The 23,861-nt window shown below is 40.4% G+C and overlaps 1 protein-coding gene across 3 annotated transcripts in view; it reads right to left on the bottom strand.

Moving 5' to 3' along the window:
• Positions 1–23,861, bottom strand: part of GPAT3 (glycerol-3-phosphate acyltransferase 3) — an 81,737-nt gene that overhangs the window by 44,330 nt on the left and 13,546 nt on the right. The window contains exons 1-3 of one of the 3 annotated variants that reach the window (XM_028507598.2): positions 17,853–18,068; positions 17,384–17,674; positions 6,088–6,154 (exon numbers count right to left, since the gene is read on the bottom strand). In XM_028507598.2, the coding sequence (XP_028363399.1) occupies positions 6,088–6,154; positions 17,384–17,524 (208 nt within the window). In that variant the 5' untranslated portion in view covers positions 17,525–17,674; positions 17,853–18,068. Of the gene's footprint in view, positions 1–6,087; positions 6,155–14,264; positions 14,340–17,383; positions 17,675–17,852; positions 18,069–23,861 lie in introns of those variants that run through there. The other 2 variants (XM_036027084.1, XM_036027080.1) reach the window with 2 other exon arrangements.

Here is a 23,861-nt window from a genome sequence, read left to right on the forward strand (position 1 = left end):
GTTAAGGAACAAGCTCTAAGATGTAATATATTTCTATTAACAAATTCTTTGCTCTGTAGGTTTAAGTTTAAATTTCAGTTACTGGTCAGGCTGAATGGAGACGTGTTTTTGAGCAGGTAACCATAAATCAACCCCCAAGAATGAACCTATTTTCTATTCATATAAAATTAGTTCCATTCGTTAGACTAAAGACTCTACCTGAATGATTACTGATACTTTATTTGGTATCTTTTTTAACTCTTATGTTTAAAATACAAGGTTAAACAAAAAGTGAATTCAACAAAGAAAAGATACCCATTGTCATATTTGCTTCAGATTTTAATAAAGATTTTAATTATTTATTTTTAGAGAAAGAGTAAGGGAGGGAGAAAGAAAGGGAGAGAAAAATTGATCTGTTGCCTCTTGCACATCCCCAACCAGGAACCTGGCCCGTAACCCAGGCATGTACCCTGACTGGGAATCAAGCCAGTAACCTTTCAGTTTGCAGGATGATGCAAACTGCACCCCACTGAGCTACTCCAATCAGGGTCAGATATTTTTTAAAGAAAAAAATTATACACAGTTAAAATCTACCTTCCCACCTTTTCTCTTCCTAGAAGATAACCACTATATATTACTATATGTCATTTTCACATATATTTTATAATTATCTACATATATCCATATAAATATACAGTATCTCTTTATGGTACTAAATTTTAAATAAATGTAACTATACTATATTTTCTTTTCTCTCAACATTATTTGAAATTTGTCTACTTCTGTTTTCTTCATATAAATCTAATTAATTCATTTTGACAGCTGTATAATATAAATAAACTAGCTTACATGTTAATATTCCTCCTGATGAGTGACTCAGTTGTTCTAATTTTCACTGTTTGCATACACTTGTAACACGCCTCCTACATGCTGAGAGTTTGGGTAGGTTCATTATCTTAGAAGAAGTGGAATTGTGGAGTTATAGTGTAATAAGCCTTCAACTTTGATACAAATTGTCAAATTGTTCTCCAAAGTGGCTGAAGTAAGTTTTCATGATATTGAATTTAAACATATAGATGCCAAATCTTGTGGCTTTCAAACAAACAAGCAAAATAAACAAATCTTTGTCTTCTACAGACTTATATAAGATGTCAGGATAAAAATGTATGGTACACTTATAAATTTTTTCCAGAATTGCCTGCTGTTAAGCAGTTTTTATTCCAAGAACAAAAACTGTAATCTATATTTTCAAAAAACAGTATCAGTAAATAAACATTTCTGGACCATGGCTGAATCTTGATTCAAACGAAACAATTATAAAAAAAAATCTGAAAATGTTAGGAAAGTTTATATATGGGCTGGGTATTATAGATATTAAGAAATTATTGTTTGTTGAAGGTATAATAGCATTGTAATTATTTTTAAAGTCCTCTTTTTAAAAATGCATGGAAAACATGAAATCTTGTGTCTGCATTGAATACTTTAGCAAAAACTACGGAGTGATAGATGAATCGAGTGTGACAAGATCTTGACAAATGTTGGCTACATGGAGTTCATTATACTACTGTGCTTTTGTGTGTGTTTTTAAAGATTTTATTTATTTTTAGAGACAAGGAAAGGAAAGAAGAAAGAGAGAAACATTGACGTGTGAGAGAAGCATCAATCGGTTGCCTCTCACACACTCTCAACTTGGGAACCTGGCCCACAACCCAGGCATGTGCCTTGATAGGGAATCAAATGGTCAACCTTTTGGTTCCTAGGCCAGCACTCAATTCACTGAGTCACCCCTGCTAGGGCTCGAGTATATTTGAAAATTATCATCATCCCCATCACCAGGCATTAGACTTGTCAATAGAAAAAGACTAACAATAAAAGCAGGGATAGATAATTGGCCAAGAAAAAAATCTCAAGCTATTACCCTTCCATATCCCATAATTGTTTTTTTTTCTCTACGAGTAGTTAGACAAGTCCCAGTATTTTAAAAGTGAGATAACCCAGTTAAATGCATTACATTCCATATCCTTGAAGACAGCAGATGCTGATTTGTATTCAGAGAGTTTACACCAAGACAACAGTAAATTAAGTTGGCTGATTTAAACAGACTACCAAAAATAGCCTGCCCAAGACAAAATGAGTATAGAAGATTGATATTCCTCAAACATCTTTCACAAACTATTATCCCATATTTTCAGTGAATTCACTAGTTTTGTTTAATGTTGATGTAATCAATGTTATGCAGATATCAACATTGTGAGTCAAGCCTCACAAAAAGAATTCCAAAAATAAAATTAGCGGGATATGTTAGGCACTATGTTTTCTCTCTGAATAGGTATAACATCAGAAGCTTTCCCAGGGCATTTGTCCTTTGTGTGTGTTGTGGGGAGGGGAGGGCAGAAGAGGAATTTAGCACAGGGACTTAATTAACAGTAGGCATGTGACCCAAAATCTTAAACGTGTGCTGCCCACCAAAGCTGGGCAACAAGGAGGACCTGAGGAGGTGGCATGCATTTCCCACCACCCACAATGCTGAGTCAGACCAACCACACACTCCAGGGAATGCTGCCAAAATGACTAAGCCACACAATCTATTTATTTATATTGTTTGTGACTCACACACCCCAGCAAGGGCAAAGGGAGGGCTTTATTCCTGACTGTTGGCTTTTGGTTGGTAAGCATTCAAAATGTCCTAATATCATAATGCAATTATAGTGGAATTAGTCTTGAGCATGAAAATGACATAATTAATTACATTCATTACAAGTATAATCAAAATTACTAACTGATTTAAGTTTGATAGCGTAAGTCCTGGAAATCAGTCAGATACCCAAAGAGTGAGGCTGGTGGTACCTGGCACTACTTACAACAGAGTAAAATAAAAGTTGCTAAAATCTCTGTCAGACCACATCTCAGGGTCTGAGGAGATGGATTTGTCCCATGGCTAGAGTGGTGAAGGCTCAGCTGATGCAAGGAAGCAAAGGAACCTTCTCTTTGCTGTGTTAGCCCTCTAGCATATGAGCTCTCCAGGACAAAAACTGGGGTAGAGGATACCTCTATATTCCCTACCAAAGCTGAATGTTACTTGAAGTGGGTAAAAAGATTCATCTTCATCACTGTATTAACAATGAGGGAAAGTCACACATCTGGAAGAGGAAGGTGTAACAACAGAGCTTCTTTAAGAGATCTTACTTATGATCATACCTGAAGCTCAACAACTTAGAGAGGTTTTTTGTTTTGTTTTCTTTTCTTTTCTTTTAGAGAGAGACAGAGACATTGATTTGTTGCTTCACTTATTTATGCATTCATTGGTTGATTCTTGTATGTGTCCTGACTGGGGATCAAACCCACAACCTTAGCATATGGAGAAATGCTCTAACCAATTGATCTACCCAGCCAGGCCTAGAGAGCTTTTCTAATAGAAGACATAGTAGAATATGGCTAAAGACAGAAGAGAATTACTTAATCACAAAAATGATATTTCCCTAGGTTTACCTTTCAGTTGGCTTACTCAGTAAGAGCACAAAAGAAATATTACGCAAGAGGGGGAAACTTGAAGTGTCTCCAAAAATGAGCTTCACCAAGTTAAAAAAGAGCAGCAGAAGGAGTTTGTTGGTACAGAAAATAAATATAACTGTGTTCCCTGTTTAGCTAATCTCTTCCTCTCAGTTCCACAAAACTATCATTGGCACAGTATCATTTAGATAGACATCTCGAAATCACTCCCTCACTCCTGGGAGCCTTGGCCTACCTGTGACCCTGGCCTAAACTTTGACCGGCTCAACCCAGCCTTGTGTTGTTGTTGGCTGCAGTACAGAGACATGACGCTCCAAAGACAGAAGATTGCACCAGCCAGACAGAGAGTGCTCAGTGTATTTCATCACCCTCTGCCAGACATCTAGGATTGAAATACCACCCGTCTGCTGACTCCAAACACCAGCATGTATCAACAGGGCACCCACCCTGGAACAGAGCTACCTAAGCAGGAGGATGGAAGCAAAGGTGCATTCCAAGCACAGTTGTGGGATTAAGAGAGATAAAAGCATCACACATTGGAGCCTAAATTACATCTCACACTGTCCTCTGCTTATGCACCTACTTTGGCATTTATCACAGTGGTATGTTGGATGCCTGTCTCCCTACAGGAACCATGTCTTAGTCACCTTTGGATCCCCAAATAATCCTGTAAAAATCACCTTATGGGTAGAAAATGTTCAATAACTGCCACTCTTTCTCATTTCCACTTCCATTCTTTCCAGAGGTTCCATTGGAAAGACAAAGACCAAAAATAGAAAAGACAAATACGTAACAAAAAAACCCCAATATGTGGAAATATTTGCTTCCATATGGGCTAAAAAAACTGAACCAATGTTACTGGCCACCCTCACCTAGTGATTTTTTTAATCTTCTTAACCTGTCAAACTGAAACACCTTGGGCCTTTTTAAATTCATTACCCCAGACACGTACCACCACCACCCCTACCTATAGCACCCCAAAAATGGTCACTTCAAGATCAACAAAACCCCAAATTCTCACCAAGTGCAACAGAAAACCAGCAATAAAGTTTGTTCTCTCCTTGAAACATAAGGTACACATTTAAAAAATATACCCAATCCAGAAAAACAAAAAATTAGTAGATCTGCTATATCTGAGAGAAAGGTATCTGGCAGTCATAAGAGGATATCTAATCTTTGTAGAAATGTTTTCAGTGATAATACTTTGGTATTTAAGTAGACACCACAAAAACTCCACCAGTTGCTTCAATCATTTGAACATAATAATGAATTATACAAAAATGCACAGATGTTTTCACTCAAATGTTATTTTTAAAATATGCTACAACATAAAATTTCTACAATTCCTCTTAGACAAGCCTCCAGAAGATAAATTTCTTCTAGTGAAGTGTTTAACATTTTGATCTTTCCCAAATTATACCAAATTATATGGGCACAAAATTGTGCCCGCAACTATTTTTGAAAACTGCATAAAGACTTAATCTTTTAATTAAATCTAGTGATTCATTTCTTCCTAATGTTATAGCCACTACTCTTATAGAATTCTACTTCCCTACAAACCTGCTGCTTTAAACAATTCTTAAAATTCTTTCAAAAGGGAGTTTAGGGGATAAAAGCAAAGCACACAAATAGAAGCAGGTACTGGTTAAATCAATTCATTTGTTAACTCACTTCTAACAAAACTTACACAAGTTCCACAGGCAAAATACAGCCAGAGACATTGAAATAAAGAACAAACTGATAGTAACCACAGGGGAGGCAGGAGGGGATCATGGGGTGGGGGACAAAAGGGGAAGGGTCATCTAGGAAGGTATATGAAGGACACGGACACGTGGACAAAGCCAAAGGGGGGTAGGACCAATGGTGGGAAGTGGGGATGGGTGGGGCAAGGGGAGTGAAGAGGAGTAAATGTAGACAACTGTACTTGAACTACAATAAAACAAATATTTTTAAAAGTTTAAAAAATAAATAAAAGTTTAATATGTAAAAAAAATAAATACAGGGTGGGGCAAAAGTAGGTTTCCTTTAAAAAAAGAGAGAGAGAAAAAAAAAGATTAAACAAGTTCCTTTACTGTAGGATTTTTCTGACCATTTGTTACTGTGCAATACTACTCTCCAAAAGGAAGGTGTTGTATATGATTCCCAAGCTTATTTCACAGGGAATTGATTTTATTTCATGTATTAACACTTAGCTTTAGCAAGAAAGAGTATTCTGAGGAACACACTTTGAGAACCACAAATTAGAATAAAGTGTTAATAAAACCTCAAAGATAGCTTTAACTCCCAGGTAATACAGTTACCTTTTTTTTGAAGCCATTGACTGCATCTTTAAAACCATGAACAACCACCTTTAAATGCATGCTTTTACAAGTACACTGTAAGAACACATAGGTAAATAGCAGTGTTACCTTCTTTACAGTAACAACTCATTCAACACTCAAGCAACTGCTATTTTGAACAGAACTATGAATAATCCGAGGCCTACAGAATACACTATTCTATGCATATTTCAAGTTCAAATTGAGTAGACATAACTGAGTTATTTTACTCATCATATTTTTGGATATTTTGACCATTATGATAAAAAGAAAGACTCACCAACAGATGCTGAGTTTTTAAGAACCAACTCCTTTGGGGCTCCTTTTTCAATTCGTAATGTGGCCCACTGTTTAAAAACAAGACGTATTAATTTAAACTCTTCTATAGGCACAGGGTAGCATACTTAAACCATGCTTATTTGGAAGTGAAATTAAACATTAAGCCCTGGTGCTAACTGAATTGAAGAGATCCCCCAGTGACTCTCTGATGCAGCACTATTCCAAGTCCCAGGTATACTCTTGTTTTAGTTACTGATAATGCCCTCATAATAGCAGGAAAAGATCACATTTACCCATTTAAAACCCTCACTCACACCTGGTACCCCAATAAATTACTTCTTGAAAAGGTCATGAAGCATGTTAGGCAAGAGCAAACGTTATGGCATCAAGACTATCTGAGTTTAAAGTTACTTAATCACTTTAGGCCTCAGTTTCCTCATCAATGAAGTGAGGATATTTCCTATCCCATAGGGTTTGCTATGAGGATTAAATGAGATTGACACATATAAAAACCCAGGGCCCAAAGAATAATTATTCTTTTCATAGCAAATTAGGCATTCAAGGGTTAGACACACTCAAAGAGGCTAAATGCCTGCATCAAAGATAAGGTTGAAAAAGGAGACAGGATGAGAGATGAAAAGCTGAAAGGAATCAGTGAAGTCGATAACTAAAGAAATCATCTGCAAATGGTCACATTTTAAGATGCATAGGGAAAATGTTATGTTTATGAGGAACCACAGGTTTGAAAGAAGCTAAGAGGAGGAAAAATCAACCTCCATATGTTTTGTATGTACATAGGAATGTAAAGAAATATTTCAAGGTGTAACATCATTTTTACTTTACACTTTTTAATGCATTTAAAAAAATTTTTTTTATTTATTTGTTTTTAGAAAGAAGGTAAGGAGAAGGAGAGGGAGAGAAATATAGACGTGGATCAGCTGTTTCTTGCGCACCCCCAACCAGGGATCTCGCCTGGCAAGCCAGGCATGTGCCCTGACTAGGAATTGAACCAGTGACCTTTTGTTTCACAAGCTGGTGCTCAATCCACTGAGCCACACCAACCAGGACACTTTTTAATGCATTTTCAAAATTATCTACCGTTAACATCATAGTTCAATAACTATAAATTAACTTTGTTAACAGCAATTCAGAAAATCCCAATGGCTATTTCCTACTTTAGAAAAAAAGCCATTCCAATATTATTTAGATGATTACAATTTTAGAAGCTAATCCAGACTAAATTGACTGATTTCGGGTGGGGATGGGGGAAGAGCAATATAAGAGGTAAAACACATTGTAATAATTATAATTAGAACTTAGCACCCTCGAAGGACAAAAATAATTTATTAAATATATCAAGACAAAAATCTCAGTTATTGCTAGGCTCAGAGGGAATAAACAGAGACATAAAAATAACAATTTAAAATAAATAAGAAAATAAACTGATAGAGAACAAATAACTTAAAACACATACATGAAGGTCAAAGAGTAAGGCATGATCTGATTACGCCAGGACCCCTGCACACCATTCCAAACAGGCAAGTAGGAACATGCCATTTGTGCTTAGAGAAGAGCCAGCCTATAAATAGAGTCCTAATCTTCCAGACTTCAAGTATCAAATTACAAATGATAATAAGACTCAGTCTTGATTTGGTGGCTTCTTTTTCTTTTCTTTGATGACTTAAACTCTAGACCTCCCATGTTTTCTCAATAGAGGTCAAGGTTTATTTCTACAGTTTTTCTTTTAATTTGTTATTTTATTTATTGGTTTTTAGAGAAAAAGAGGAAAACATTGATTTGTTGTTCTACTTATTTATGCAGTCATTTGGCTGATTCCTGTGTGTGCCCTGACGAAGGATCAAACCTACAACCTTGGTGTATAGGGACAATATTCTAACCAATTGAGCTATTCAGCCAGGGTTTTATAATTTTTTAATTTAAAGCTTTGGCACTTATATCACTTATAAGTAGACCAAAAATATGATTAAAATAAAATTTTATAAACAATCACTATTAATTTTGGAGCTCAGTATTTTTATTAAAGGCATCTGATTATGCATTTTATGTAATAGTAATTACTTTTAAGTAGGACAATTATTTCATCCTCATGATGGAAAATATTGATATTTTGTAGTTGTTATGGGTTGAATTTTGCCGCCCCCACCAAAATCATGTTGAAGGCTTAACTCCCAGTATATCAGAATCTAACTTTATCTGGAGATATGACCTTTAAAAAGGTAAACCTGTTACAGTGAGGTCTTTAGGGTGAACCCCAATATAATCTCTGCTCAGTGCCCTTATAAGAGAAAGAAATTGGATGAACAAAGAGATATTAGAGATGAACACACAGAGGAAAGGCTGTGTGAGGACATAGCAAAGAGACAGCCATTTGCAAGACAAGGAGACAGTTCTCAGGAGAAACCAACCTGCTACCACCTTCATCTTGAACTTCTAACCTCCAGAACTATGAGGAAATAAATTTCTGTTTAAGCCAACCAGTCCATGGTATTTTGTTATGGCGGCCCAAGCAAACACAGGGGCATCGCTCACTGTTGATAAATTATCTCTCTGAACCTCCATTCCCCAATCTATCAATGGTAGTGTTAATAAACCCTATCTCAGAGAGTTGTTGTAGAATTAAGTTAAATGAAAATCATGGTGCCTTGCTAGTTTTTCTTTATTATTACTTTCTGTCATAAATAGCTATGGCTTCTAACACATTTGCTGTATTTCCAACATGAGGTATAATAACTGAGTATTATAATAAGAGGTGTCATAACCATCTGAGAATTATTGACATGCCGTTAAAAAAGTGGAAAAACATGGTGGACAGAAAAGAGGGTAAGAGAAAGAATACTACTTAAGTAAATGGCAGAAATTTTCTGCTCTGAGTATGTATGCTAACACATCAAAAATTTGAAGGTAGGTTAAATTTTAGCCACATAGAAGAAGAAGAAAACCAAAGAGTTTTGGGATTCAAGCTCCACCAAGAGTGAGCACCTACTATGCATCAAGTGCTTTTATTCACCTTTCCTCATTGAATCTGCACAGTAACTCTAGGAGGCATATTCTTCGATACACAGGTTAAAACTGAGGTCGAGGTGGTAGGTGACCTGCTCAAGGTTACAGAAACAAAAATTTGAAGGAACTTATCCATGCTTCCATCTTATTCCTCAAAAGTTGAGGAAAAAGTTAAGTCTATTCACATTTACTATCTCATTAGATAATTTAATAACATTCCCCTACCTTCTTTTCCATCAATCCTATATTCTCTTCACATTCTTTATTTCCTTCTAATCTTAGGCCAGTGAATAGCAATCCTTCACTACGCTCATCCCTATTATACAATTACCTTTCATGGTTGACAACGGCATTTTTCTTTTTTTTCTTTAATCCTCACCCAAAGATATATTTATTAATTTTTTTAAGATTTGTATTTATTTACCTTTAGAGGAAGAGGAAAACAAACATCAATGTGAGAGAGAAACATCAATCGATTGCCTCTCCTACATGTCCCAACCAGGTACTGAGCCCATAGACCAGGTATGTACTCTGACCAGGTATACAACCAGCAACTTTTTGCTTTGCAGGACAATGCCCAGGCAACTGAGCCATACCAGTCAAGACTGTCTATTGAATTTAGAGAGAAAGGATGAGTGAAAGAGAGAAAGAAAAACTTCGGACTCCTGGCTAAGATAAAGGCATAAGTAGATACATTGTGTCTCCTTGCACAACCAAAAGAAGGACAAGAACAAATTTAAAAACAAAAAATAACTAGAACTGCCAGAAAGTAGAACTGTATGGAAGTCCGGCAACCAAGGAGTTAAAAGAGAAACATTCATAAAGACTGGTAGGAGGGCCAGAGAAGGGAAGCCAGGGCAGAGAGGACTTTCAGCAAGGCAGCGGCTGGCAGACAAGAACAGGCAAGGCACTGGCTGACAAACCAGGCAGTCCCACATTTGCATGCAGATAAACTAGGAGAACAACTGGGGAGCAAAACAGACCATACAGCCCAGGGTTCCAAAGAAGGGAAATAAACCCTCAAAACCTCTGGTGGTAAAAACCTGTGGGGGTTGCGGCAGGGGGAGAAACTCCCAGCCTCATGGGAGAGTTCACTGGAGAGACCCACAGGGTCCTAGAACATACACAAAACCACCCACCTGGGAATCAGTACCAGAATGGCCCAATTTGCTTGTGGGTAGCAGGGAAAGTGAATGAAAGCCTGCTGGGAGCTGAGCAAGAAGCATTGTTCCCTCTTGGACCCCTCCCCCCCATACAGCGCCAAAAGGCATCAATGTAGGTTGCGCCACCCTGCTGAATACCTAAGGCTCTGTCCCCTACAGTATAATAGCTCCATGAGAGAGAAAAAAATATGGCCCTAATGAAAGAACAGGTCAAAGCTCCAAAAAATAGAACTAAGAGATGAAGACATAGCCAACCTATCACAAGCACAGTTCAAAACACTGGTAATCAGGATGCTCACAGAACTGATTCAGCTCAGTCACAAAATGGAGGAAAAAGGGAGGGCTATGCAAAGTGAAATCAAGAGAAGTGTACAGGGAACCAACAGTGCAGGGAAGGATACCAGCACTCAAATCAATGATTTGGAGCAAAAGGAAGAAATAAACATTCAACCAGAACAGAATAAAGACACAAGAATTCAAAAAAATGAGGAGAGGCTTAGGAACCTCTGGCACAACTGTAAACATTCCGATATCCAAACCATAGGGGTGCCAGAAGGAGAAAAGGAAGAGCAAGAAATTGAAAACTTATTTGAACAAATAAGGAAGGAGAACTTCCCCAATCTGGCAAAGGAAATAGGCTTCCAGGAAGTCCAGGAAGCTCAGATGGTACCAAAGTTGGACCCAAGGAGGAACACACCAAGGCACATCTTCGTTACATTCGCCAAGATTAAAGATAAGGAGAGAATCTTAAAAGCAGCAAGAGAAAAGGAGACAGTTAACTACAAAGGAGTGCCCATAAGACTATCAGCTGATTTCTCAAAAGAAACCTTACAGGCAAGAAGGGACTGGAAAGAAGTATTCCAAGTCATGAAAGAAAAGGGCCTACAACCAAGATTACTCTATCCAGCAAAGCTATCATTTAGAATGGAAGGGCAGATTAAAGTGCTTCCCAGATAAGGTCAAGTTAAAGGAGATCATTGTCACCAAGCCCTTATTATATGAAATGTCAAAGGGACTTATATAAGGAAAATAAGAAGATCAAAACTATGAACAGTAAAATGACAACAAACTCACAACTATCAACAATTGAAAAAACAAAAGAAAACCAAAAACAAAAACTAACTAAGCAAACAACTAGAAGAGGAACAGAATCACAGAAATGAAGATCACATGGACAGTGGGCACGGTGGAGAATGGGGGAAAAGGTACAAAGAATAAGAAGCATAAATGGGGGACTTCCGGCAAGATGGAGGAATAGGTGGACGCACCGTACCTCCTCGTACAACCAAGATTAGAAAACCAATAATTTACAACAATAATTTACTATCAGAATAACACCCAGATCCGGCAGAGGATTTATCTGAATGGAAGTCGGGCAGCCAAGAAGTTGAAGTAGACGCGTTCATCCGGACTGGTAGGAGAAGACGAGCCGGCGGGCGTGGGGCTGGCTCGGGTCGGTGGCGCGCAGAGGTCGGGGGAAGGTTTGGCGCGAAATCGGCACAAAAGCCATCCAGGGGCACAAGAAGGCAGCGGTGATCCCTGAGTACGCAAGCTGTGGCTGGCAGACCCAGAGGGGCAGCGATTGTGGACCAGGGCAGAACTCGCTGCCCGGAAGCCCAGACAAGGGTCTGAGTCCAGGGGAACGGAACTACCGCCATTGTTTTCTCCCGCCCCGCTCCCGCCCCGCCCCCACATATAACGTCACAATCTAGCGACCGGGGTGCCCTGCCCAGGTGAGCACCTAAGGCTCCGCCCCCCACCATAACATGAGCAACCAGACCGAAAAAAAAAAAAAAAAGGAGAGACAGGGGAAAAAAAAAAAACCCAAAAAACCATGTTTTCAACAGAGCAGATCAGTCCCCCAGGACTCATCCTTTTGAGCGACCAAGAATTAGCCAATCTATCAGAGGCGCAGTTCAAAACACTGGTGATCAGAAAGCTCACGGAACTGGTGGATTTTGGACAAAATCTAGATGAAAGAATGCAGATTACCATAAAACAGATGCAGGAAGACACGCGGAGGAGAGCCAATAGTGAAAGGAAGGAATATGAGTCCCAAAACAATACAGTGGACCAGAAGGAAGATAGAATCAACCAAGCAGGAAAGCATGATGAAATAAGCATTCAAAAAATTGAGGAAAAGATTAAGGGCATCCAAGACACCTTTAAACGTTCCAATATCCGAATTATAGGGGTACCAGAATCGGAAGGGGAAAAGCAACAGATTGAGCACCTATTTGAACAAATAATAAAGGAGAACTTCCCCAATCTGGCAAAGGGAACAGTCTTCCAAGAAGTCCAAGAAGCTCAGAGAGCCCCAAAGAAGTTGGAACCAAGAAGAAACACACCAAGGCACATCATAATTACATTAGCCAAGGTAAAAACGAAGGAGAGAATCCTAGAAGCAGCAAGAGGTAAGGGGACAGTAACCTACAAAGGAGTTCCCATCAGACTGTCAGCTGATTTCTCCAAAGAGACCTTACAGGCAAGAAGGGGCTGGAAAGAAATATTCCAAGTCATGAAAGACAAGGACCTACATCCCAGATTGCTCTATCCAGCAAAGCTCTCATTTAGAATGGAAGGGCAGATAAAGTGCTTCTCAGATAAGGTCAAGTTAAAGGAGTTCATCATCACCAATCCCTTATTTTATGAAATGCTAAAGGGACTTATCTAAGAAAAGAAGATAAAGAAAAGACATGTATAGTAAAAGGACAGCAAACTCACAAATATTAACAACCACAACTAAAGCAAAACCAAAAGAAATTAAGTAAACAATTAGAACAGGAACAGAACCACAAAACTGGAGGGCACATGGAGGGTTAGCAGCAGTGGGGTGGGAGGAGGAGAGAGGGGGAAAAGGTATAGAGAATAAGTAGCATAGAATGTAGGTTGAAAATAGATAGGGGGAGGGCAAGAATAGTACGGGAAATGTAGAAACTAAAGAACTCATAAGTATGACACATGGACATGAACTAAAGGGGGAAATGTGGGTGGGAGGGGGGTACAGGGGGGAGGGGAGTGAAGGGGGGAAATGGGGCAACTGTAATAGCATAATCAATAAAATATATTTAAAAAAAAAAAGCATAAATGGTAGGTACAAAATATACAGGAGAGGTTAAGAATAGTATAGGAAATGGAGAAGCCAAAGAACTTATATGTACAACCCATGGACATGAACTAAGGTAGAGGAATGCGGGTGGGAGGGGGCGTTGCAGGGCAGAGGTGAATAAAGGGGGGAAAATGGGACAACTGTAATATCATAATCAATACATTTTTAAAAATTATATCAAGTTTTAAAAACATAGAAAAACTTCGATGTTAGAAACATAGATCAGTTCAACCAGGGATTGAACTGGCAACCTAGGTATATGCCTTGACTGGGAATCGAACCTGCAACCTTTTGGTGTTGAGCAACCCAGGCAGGGTGACAACAGCATTTTCAACCTTTAATCTATGCTCCTCTCTAATAAAATAGAAACTTCACACATACCCTTCTAGAAATTCAGCTATCTATACCCTACCATCCAAATGGATCACTCTCTCACATGCCCTCAGCCAAAAGTTTTACTTTTTATAGTTTTCTTAAAATCATTTTTCCTATATAATTATAATATTCCTCAGAAACTGTTATATAGACCTTGAAAGTCACTAGTTTAGAGAATCACTAAACTTCTAAGAATTTAAATTTTGTCCTCAAGTAGCTTGCTTACCAGGGGTTTATGTACTCATCTGGAAATATTCAGCAATGCAGAAGGCAGCATGCAGTAGGTGCTCAATAAATATTACCTGAAATAATGAGCAGCTAAGAAAGAATCAGAGAAGAGCATAAAGCTGGGTCAGTTATGTGACAAGTAGCAATTACTACAATCAGCTATTCAGAAGGCACCCCACACACATTTCAACGTCCAGAATTTGAGTTTATGGTCATGAAAAAAGCCATCCATTGTCAATAAAACTTAGAAAAGTAAACACATAATGTACAAAACTAAATGACCTTTTAAATGGTATGCACATTGTAACCAAGAAAACTTGAGACATTTCAAATTCTAATCAAAGAATGTTCTTGGTCCTGGAATGCAAAAGGAACAACCAAATCAGCTGAGAACATACTAAGTAGCAGGAAGGGCTGGCTGGGCCTTGAATGGAATCTACAAAAAGGCAGGGAATTTGTCCAGAACTAAAGATGTTCTAATACTAAATACTAACAAAGATATTCTCTCTCTCTCTTTTATTTTTTGGGGGGTTTTATAAAAATTGTTTCTGAAACAGGAATAATTTATAGAAGTATAATTCATAGACAATAAATTACATATTTAAGGTGTGCAATTGATAAGTTCTGACATATGTGTACACAAAACCATCACTAACAAAGATGTTCTAGTGCTAAACAACCAGTACAATTTTTAAGGGAACTATCCCTACAGTCAGGAAAAACAATGCACTATACTAACCCCCACCTAACAGAAATGTCTTTGAAATACCTCATGCTGTTCCAGTGGAAGGATCAAAAGCACTGGGTTGCCATTTTCCTCTCCTATGCCTAACACACACATCGCTATGGTCATATCTCTTTCCTGGTGAGCCCTACTTCTTCCAAACACAGGCACTCCAGGCAGCTTCAATCCACAAGTCAGAGTTGGTTCACAAAATGAATCCCCATCCTATTTCCATATATGCCAAGCTTCTCTCTGACCTAATAACTTAGTCTTGGCAAGAAGGGTGGTTCTTTATGCTGCTACTGTCTCTTCCAAGCTAAGAGGTGTATCTCCCACTACAATTCAAAAATTGGTGTTCTGGCCCTGGCTGGTGTGGCTCAGTGGATTGAGTGCTGGCCTGGGAACCAAAAGGTCACTGGATAGATTCACAATCCCAGCATATACCTGGGTTGTGGGCCAGCTCCCCAGTAGGGGGCGCTGGAGAGGCAACCACACACTGATCCTTCTCTCCCTCTTTCTCCCTCTCTTCCTCCCTAAAAATAAATAAATAAAATCTTTTTAAAATAATTGGTGTTCTTGAAAGTTTGATTAACAAAGAGTACATCTTTGAAAGTCTCTTCAAGTATTGATGGACAAAAAAAGAAAACCTGAGGCCTTGCCAAATTGAAGGCCAGTCTTAGGCCAGAGATATCTCTTCTAAGCATAATAGTTATTCGCCAGGCTGATGCCAACTGCTGGCCTCTCTCCTGGACATATCTTTAGCTGTAGCTTGAATTAATAAAGCAAGAAATACAGGAGTCAGCCACCGGAAGCCCGTCTGTGGGATTTACCCTCACTTCATCCTTACATGGCATATAAATCCCAAAGACATTGCTGTATGGGAAAAGAGTTCAATCATATCAGAGTTTTGAGAAAGAGTGAACTCCAGCTGAAGAAGATCATGTGCTATGAGGAGAATATTCTGAAGAAGTCTAACAGTAAGAGGCAGCTAAGACATTCACACCATAGTTCACAGCAAGTTCAGAGTATGAAGTCAGTAAAAACGGTAGAAAACTGCAAAATATCTCCCAAGTAGAAACAATAGAACTTTCAAAACATGAGATCTGAGGATGAGGAATCAAATATAACTTCAAAGACTAGATAGAAAAATAGCCACAAAAAAATTTGTGGTAAGACAGGAGATTATCAGCAGGTAGAAGAGATATGCAGGATATTAGTAGGTGGAAAATTAGCAGGTCATCTCCAGGTATGAGATTAACAGGTTGAAGATATATATATGGTAGCCACCCTGAAGGCTGAGGAAAAAACAAAGTTCCAGGACAGATAGAAAATAAGCGCAGAGGCCCAGCTGGTGTGGCTCAGTGTATTGAGCACTGACCTGTGAAATAAAGGGTCACCAGTTCAATTCCCAGTCTGGGCACATGCCAGGGTTGTAGGCCAGGTTCCCCAGTGTGGAGCATGCAAAAGGCAACCAAACACTGATGTTTCTCTCCCTCTCTTTCTCCCGCCCTTCCCCTCTGTCTAAAAATAAATAAATTAAATATTTTTCAAAAAAGAAAATAAGGGCAGAAATATGGGAATCCACATTATAAGTTAGAGAAACAAAGATGCTAGACTCTAAATAATATTATTCTTTTAACAGCAGCAAACACTTATATAGCACCTAACATGTCCCAGCACCCTTCTAAGATGCCTGACATATTTTAACATACTTAAATAATCCTATGGAAATAGGTGTTATTGTTACTACTATTTGATAAATGAGAAAAACAAGGCACAAGAAGTAGGTGATTTCCCTAAGGTCACATATTGAGAAGCAGAGCTGGGATTTGGGTATCAAATCTAAGCAAATCTGTACCCAAAGTCTGTACCTAACCACTAGGCAAACACACCTTCTCTGTTAGGACCTCTTCATTCAAGCCAACCACTGAACTCTGAGTCTCAATTTCTTTATCTATATAAAGGGGAATAATAAGTGCCCTCCTTACCTTCCTTGGCTTTGGGAAACAAATGATGATATAGTGAACAGGAAAGTCTTTGTAATTAAAAAAATCCCCATATAAGAGGGAGCTGCAGTTGTTCCCCACCAGGCCCACCTGCATCTAACACCTTTGCAAAATTTGGAAAGAAGAGTATAGGGAGAGCTGAGGTCAAAGAAGACACATTTCCCATGATAATTCAAGTGCCATCAATTAGATAAAATTTCTATGACTTCACTAAAATATAATCAGATTTTTTTCTACCACTCAGCAATTAGTTTCTTATCTTGAGCATAAATATGACACTGTAGTACACGAGAGGACCTCTGAAACCTGGGGCTGTAAAAACTTTGGTGAGGTGACAGTTGCACTGCTTAATGGATATGAAGAAATCCAATGATATAAAAGGGAGCCACACGGTTAATCCAATTAGTAAAAATAATAACAGAACAAGGAGTGGGATAGTTGTGCCTTCAAGAAGAGGAACAATAGGGTGGTCCAGAGGTCTCAGCTTGGATTTCTCCAGCTCTGCGGAAGCTGTCTTCACTTTAAAGCAGAGGGTAAACCAAAACGCACATCCCTGCGGACCACTGACCTTCACAACTTGGTCCCCACTCAACTAGGCTCTATCCTTGGCCTGCACCACCCCGCGTTCTCTCTCAAGTCCTCTGAGGTGCGGGGACGCTGCGGGCACTCACCTCTAAAGTTTTCACCAGAATCCTCATGTAGATCTCGGAGATGCCCAAAGACACCCCGAAGGCCGAAGGCAAGAGGATTAAAACGAGCACCAACGTCAGCCAAGTGTAAAGGACCTTCCCGGCCAGCTCTGTGCCCTCCATGGCTCGGAGCACCCTTTTGGAAGGGGTCCCAGAGGAGGTCCGAGTGTGACTGCTGTCCCAATCCCCAGGCAGTATAGTACGGCAGCTCCAGAAGCAGAGGCGTGGAGTCCGGCCTGGAAAATCAGCGCAGCTGCCTCCCGGCACTCACTTCTGCAGGGGGGGTGGAAAGGGAGGGTGGGGAGGGAAAAACTTTCAGAACGACTGCGATTTCCTCAATTTCCTTCCTTCCCTTTTGGGCTCCTCCTCACGGGGGCCGATTAACTCTCCTCTTGGAGGCCCAGACCGGCGCTGAAGCCACCGCAGCGCACGCAGAGCTGGTAGTACCCACCTGAAGCGAGACAGGGTGACACTGCAGCGCCCGGGAACGTGCCCCACCCTGTGTATGATTTCCTCTGGGTGGCGGTCACGATAACTCAGCGGGTGACTCAAGGAGGCCCTTCGGAAGTAAGGATCCCTGCAAACTCACCGCAGCGCAGCACAGCACACCGGCCGCTGGCTGAACTGGCATCAGGCCCAGGACTGTGCTGGTGGCTGGCGGCCTGCAGCAGTAAGCCGCCCTATTTCTGTGCGCCGCCCTCGCCCCACCTCCTCCGCCATCCAACCCAGAACAACCAAGGCGGACACTCTCTCGGAGCGCCGCAGCCTCCTAGGCGACCTCTGTGTCCCCTAGCCCCGCCTTCCCCAGCAGTCTCAGCAAGAGTCCCTTAGGGAGCAGAATTTTCATCTACAAAATGTTAGCATTTTCTTCAACCTCTAAAACGAACAATTGACGTGACCGGACGCTTGAGAAGGTCTTGTTTGTGTGGGTGTAAAATGACTTTTTGCCAGGACTTGCAGGGAAAGGGACATGCACAGGGTGCTGCCCAGCTACGTTTACCCCTCTCCCAGTTCTACCACATCTTCGCCTCCCTTCCCTGAGGAACTGAGCTTCTCAGAGTGAGCATATCAGAGCGGTGTGGAAAGCTCTCCACAAGTTGTCTACTGCTCTCAGCCACTGTCTTCCAGGCACAGAAATCTTTCCGGCTGCTCTCTTATTGGGATAAAATCCAACCATAGATCCCTCCCCGCCCCTCCCCCGTTCACCCAACACTCAAGCTCACTGAAAGCTGGAAAAAAAAAAAAAAGCCAGGTAAGCCTTGAGCAAGCTGACAGAGCCTCCTGGATATTATCCCCGCACCACTACCTTGCTAGCATGGATTAGAACAATGAAGGGAAAAATCCTGTACAGGTATTTACTTCACTGCGGAGTCCATGTCTCTTAGAGAAGTGATCTGATTTTAAGAATGAGCATGAGAATTGGGATGTTGGGAGGGCAGTAGACAAGAAAATCACTGCCAAGTTTTTCCAGATCACCACTGAATGGGACCAAAATTTCATACAGGTCTTTTTCAGGAGTTATTTCAAGCTGGAAAAACTAGGAGGGCCAGCCAACTGAATGGAAACTGTTGATGGCAAATACTGCAAAGAAAGCGGCCCCTGCCCAGGGTGTGGAGAAAGTGGGAAACAGAAAGGATGAGAGAAGCCTACCTGCAAAGAATGTAAATGATTGTCCTCTGCACGTCCTGTCAGCCAGGTATTATAAACCCGTTCTCCCACTGAGGAGAAAAAAGATAACTTGGTCATAAAAAACAAGTAATGAATGAAGAAACTAAAGCACTTGGTTTCTTAAAATTAAGCTTCTGCCAGTTTACAAAAACAAGGACAGCATAATTGCCAAAATGTTTTGAAAGTCCTTGCTGAAAATAAAAATGGATTTAGCACAAAACCTCAAAAATTATACTGACTCACTTAACACTATATGTTCAGGCCCTCTTTTTATTTACTAAGGAATGCTGAATGACTATACCAAACTTTACTCAACAAAGCCCCCATAGAGGCAACTTCCTGTAAGGGCAGCCTCTTTCTACCCATCCAGACACAGATGAGATGCTGAGTACCCACAATCTCTAATGATTACTGTTGCTCACAACCAAACTCCATGAATTAGTTTTGGGTTTTTGTTTTTCTATTTTGGAAGAATATTGTCCAACAGAATGGTGGAATGGTAATAGTGTAGAATTTGGAGTGTTAGATTGATGTTGAGGACTGCCCTGCCTGATCTCAGGAAGCTGTAACCCCCCATGACTTAGGCTGAGTGAGAGACCTCCGGACCAGGAGCCACTAAGGAGACAAAACTTATTTCCCTGGCATGAACACTGCCTGTTCTGTGCCTAAACCTCCTAAGCTTGATCAGTTAGCCAATGAGGGGTAAGATTTCCCATGGAGGGAATCACCTAAGACAGGCATGATCACGTGGAGGCTTCTGGGAAGAGACTGGGGCTGTGGAAATGAAGAAATGGACATCAACCCCTGTCCCCTTGGCTTTGTCAAAGCCTGAGTCCTTGTTCTTAGAAGTGAGTAATCCAAGTCTCCTGGCTGCCTTTGTCTCTGTTGACTCAGGCCTGCAGAAATAGCAGGGGCGGTGTAGCCCAGACCAGAAACGGTGGACCCCCGAGGTAATCAGGCCTGGGACATAGAACATGCAAGATCCTGTGAGATCTATTTGCTGGAGGATGTTATTAGATTAGAATTTGAAGGCATAGACAGGAAACCAAAAACTGCCCTTTGAGCCCTGTTACTCCTTTCAAATGTTAAAACTCCAAACTTTGCCCAGAATCACAGCGGGGGTTCTGTCTGCACCTTTGTAAGTCACCTACTTCTTTTGATCTTTTCTGCCCGACTGTGAATCCACAAACTAAGTCTGTATTCTCAATAAAAATCTGCCTGGGAATGGAGACAGGCGCTCCCCACTAGAGAGAGTGGCCATTCGGTTCCTACTTCCCCACAGGACCTGGTTGTCTCTGTGTATGTTTTTCTCGTGTGTCAATGAGCCATCTGCAGCGTTCTGCACTCACTGCAGGCCAGTGAGCGCATGTCAGATTGACTCTAGCACAGACACACAAATTTCAGCACTTCATTCAGTCCTTCTGTGCTTCAGCCTTCTCATCAGTAAAATGGATTTTTTTTTAGGGTCAAATATGATTGTGTTTTAACTGCTTTGTGAACAACAAAGCTCTGTGCAGAGATCAGAAGGCAGCCTGGTACAAGTGCAAAAGGTCTCCATCTTTTTCTCACCTAAAACTCAGGAAAGCTGAGATGGGCTCACTTTTGCAGTGACCAGGAAGGGATGGGGAAAGAGAAGCAATGACGGAGATCCCACTGCTCCCTTTCACCCACCTCCCCCCTCCCCTCTCCTTGTCCCCCTGAAGCTCTTTCAATCAAACCTAAGTGCCTTCTGGCTGTATTCCCTTCACTTACTGTATTAATTTCCTAGGGTTGCCTTAACAAATTACCACATATTTAGTAAATTAAAACAACAGAAACTTATTCTCTCAGTTCTGAAGGCCAGAAGTCTGAAATCCAGGTATCTGCTGAGTCAGGTACCCACCAAGGGCCCTAGCAGAGAAACTTTCCTTGCTTCCCTCCAGCTTCTGGTGGCTCCCAGAGTTTCTTGGCTTGGGTTTGCATAACTCCACTCACTGCCTCAGTCTTCACATGGCCTTCTTCCTATGTCTTTTCTTCCCTACTCTTTAAAGACAATTATCATCTTATATTTAAGGCCCTCCCTTATCTGGGATAATCTCAGTTGGAGATTCTCGCTTACTCTACAAAAACCTTTTTTTGAAATAAGTCACATTTACAGGTACAGGCATTAGGATTTGGGCATACCATTTGGGAAGCTACAATTCAGCCCACTACTCTTACCATTTCTGTAAAGTAAGATTAATATACCTACCTGAAAAGGTTGTTACTAGGGTCGGAGATTATATATTTAAAGTTTAGCTCATAGTAAATATTCAATAATGAGGTTTTTCATTTTCAGTATGTTATTGAACCAAAGTTCATGAGCCTAACGTTTCAAAGGGCCAAAACAAAATTTCAAGAGTTTGGAGGAAGGAGAGATTTATTGTTAAATCTCAAGGTGTCAAATGAGAAGATGGGAGATCTAATGGTGCCTCACATCCACCTTGCTTGATAGATCAGGTTAAGAGATTTTTTTAAATTTATTTTTTATATATTTTGTTTTTGTTTTTAAGATTTTATTTATTTATTTTTAGAGAGGATGAAAAGGAGGAGAAAGAGAAGAAGAAAAACATCAACATGCAAGAGAAACATCTATGGGTTGCTCTCGCATGCCCCCAACAGGGAACTGGCCCTCAGTGCCCTGACTAGGAATCAAACTGGCAGCCTTTTAGTTTGCAGGCTGGTGCTCAATCCACTGAGCCACACTAGCCAGGGCTGGTTAAAGGATTTTAAGGGGTCAGAGGAAACAGGTATGCAGAAGTGCTGGTAGGGAAGTTTTAACTGGAAATCCTTAGAACATGGCCATTTATGGTAAATGGGCATCCACTTCGGGTGTTCCTAGACAATAGGACCTTGGCTTCTAAAAGGGTTCCAGTGTTCAAGTTACATGCTGGTCTTTTGGTTCCATATGGTGCATGTGGGGCCAGGGAGTAAAGTGGGTGGAAACTTCTGTTTTGGGTGCAGCCAGAGATCAAAATTCTCTACTCTACACAAGCTTTAGCTGCATGACTTGAGGTTTTGGTCTGTGGTCTCTGAAAAGCAACTCAGTATCTTGTCAAACAGGACAAGATCACTAGTTGTACGGTTACAAGTACAATCCTGTTTTTCACCTCTTTTGTCCTGGTATATATTTTAATGACGCTTCCTTTCACTCTCAAAAATGTCCTGGTTTGAGTGACAAATCACATGGTTCCTTTATACTTACGTCATTTCTAAGATCCCTTCCAGTCCTAAAATATTACATTCTTTGACAAAACTCACTGTCAAGTCCATGCATGACCCCTTGTCAATATGTGAGACAAAGTGTAGTTGTATTGAAGAATGACAAAAAGGAATCAGCATCTAGTCCATAACTTCTCAAACTTCACTGTGGGTAGGTACACCTGGGGCTTTTGTTAAATGCAGATTCTTAGTCAGTAGGGCTGGGAGGGGGATGAGATTCTGTATTTCAGTGAACCCCCAGGTAACGCTAATGTTGGTCTACAGACCCCACCTTGAATAACAAGCCTGTAGAGTATGTACAAAGAGGGGAGTGTTACATTTAATTGATATCAAAAGTCCATGGGGTCCTGGTAAGTTTCTAGGAGGCCAACATAAAAAAAAAAAAATGATTCCAGAGAGTTGGCCCTTACCCAAGGACCAGTATTTGCATCTTCTTTCTTCTTTTGCTTTGACAGCAAGTGTGGACAATGGGAACAGAGGTGCTTAGGCTAAAAAGCTTTGAACAAGTATCAGTACTCTCATGAACAGATGCCAATGGCAAATAAGATATCATAATTTGAGCCATTACAAATATTGATTTAATGTAAGAGGTAGAACACAGAAATCCAGGTGAAGCAGGTTGCTGAAGCATTTCTTGCTTCCATTCTCTCTTTGAGACCTCTTTTCTCTGACTTCACAGCTTTCTTGGGTCTTCATCATATCCTGCCTTGATTTATATATTTGCCTCATCAGGAAACACATATTCACCTATAAGTCCCTGCCTATATTCCATTCCCTCTCTACCTACCTTCACGCCACACTATTGTTCAAAGGTTCCCTAATAGTCAAAAATTAAAGTCCAAATATCAAATATCTTATGTTAAATCTTGAAGCACTCCAACTTTAACTTCTATCACAGTCCAACAAAACTTTTCCCAGCTTCCCCTGATTTCTGCAGGATATCTTCTTCTCTGGGTCTTTGATCACATTACAATGCTCTCCCTTTAACCCCCACTTCCTGCACACCTTTCTCCTGATTTCTCATTCAAATATTACTCACTCCAGGGCTTAGGGATCCAGCATGGGGATCCTGCCAGTTGCTGAGATGTCTATTCTGATGCTGCATTCCAGAACTCAGGAAATAACCACAGGATATATTTGGGGACTCATTGGGCCCACTGTTAGATGGACCTGAGCTAAAACTCCATTGTTTCCCATAGGCTCCTATTTTCACTGATAGCGCAGAATGATACTTCACGTCTCTAGGAGTTAGTGTCAATTTAGAAACAGTGTCCAGTATTCCCTGGAAAGTCTGATTATTTCTCTTCATTCAAAGTACAGTAACCCTGGTAAATGGCCATCTGTCCTGTGGACAAAAAAATGGGCCACTTACTAAACCCGATAAGCTCAGGAAAGGCTAGCATGGCAAGCAAGACAAACTCAGAGACATAAAGTAACCACAAAGGATGATCTGAAATTGAAACTTCCTAACTAAAAGTGAGTCATGGTGGGTAGTCTGGTCCTAGGCTAGTATTTTCCTTAACAAAGGTCAACCTTTGCCTTAACTGAGCCT

This window comes from Phyllostomus discolor, chromosome 1 (assembly GCF_004126475.2).
Source record: "Phyllostomus discolor isolate MPI-MPIP mPhyDis1 chromosome 1, mPhyDis1.pri.v3, whole genome shotgun sequence".
In the NCBI taxonomy this organism is placed as follows: Eukaryota; Metazoa; Chordata; class Mammalia; order Chiroptera; family Phyllostomidae; genus Phyllostomus; species Phyllostomus discolor.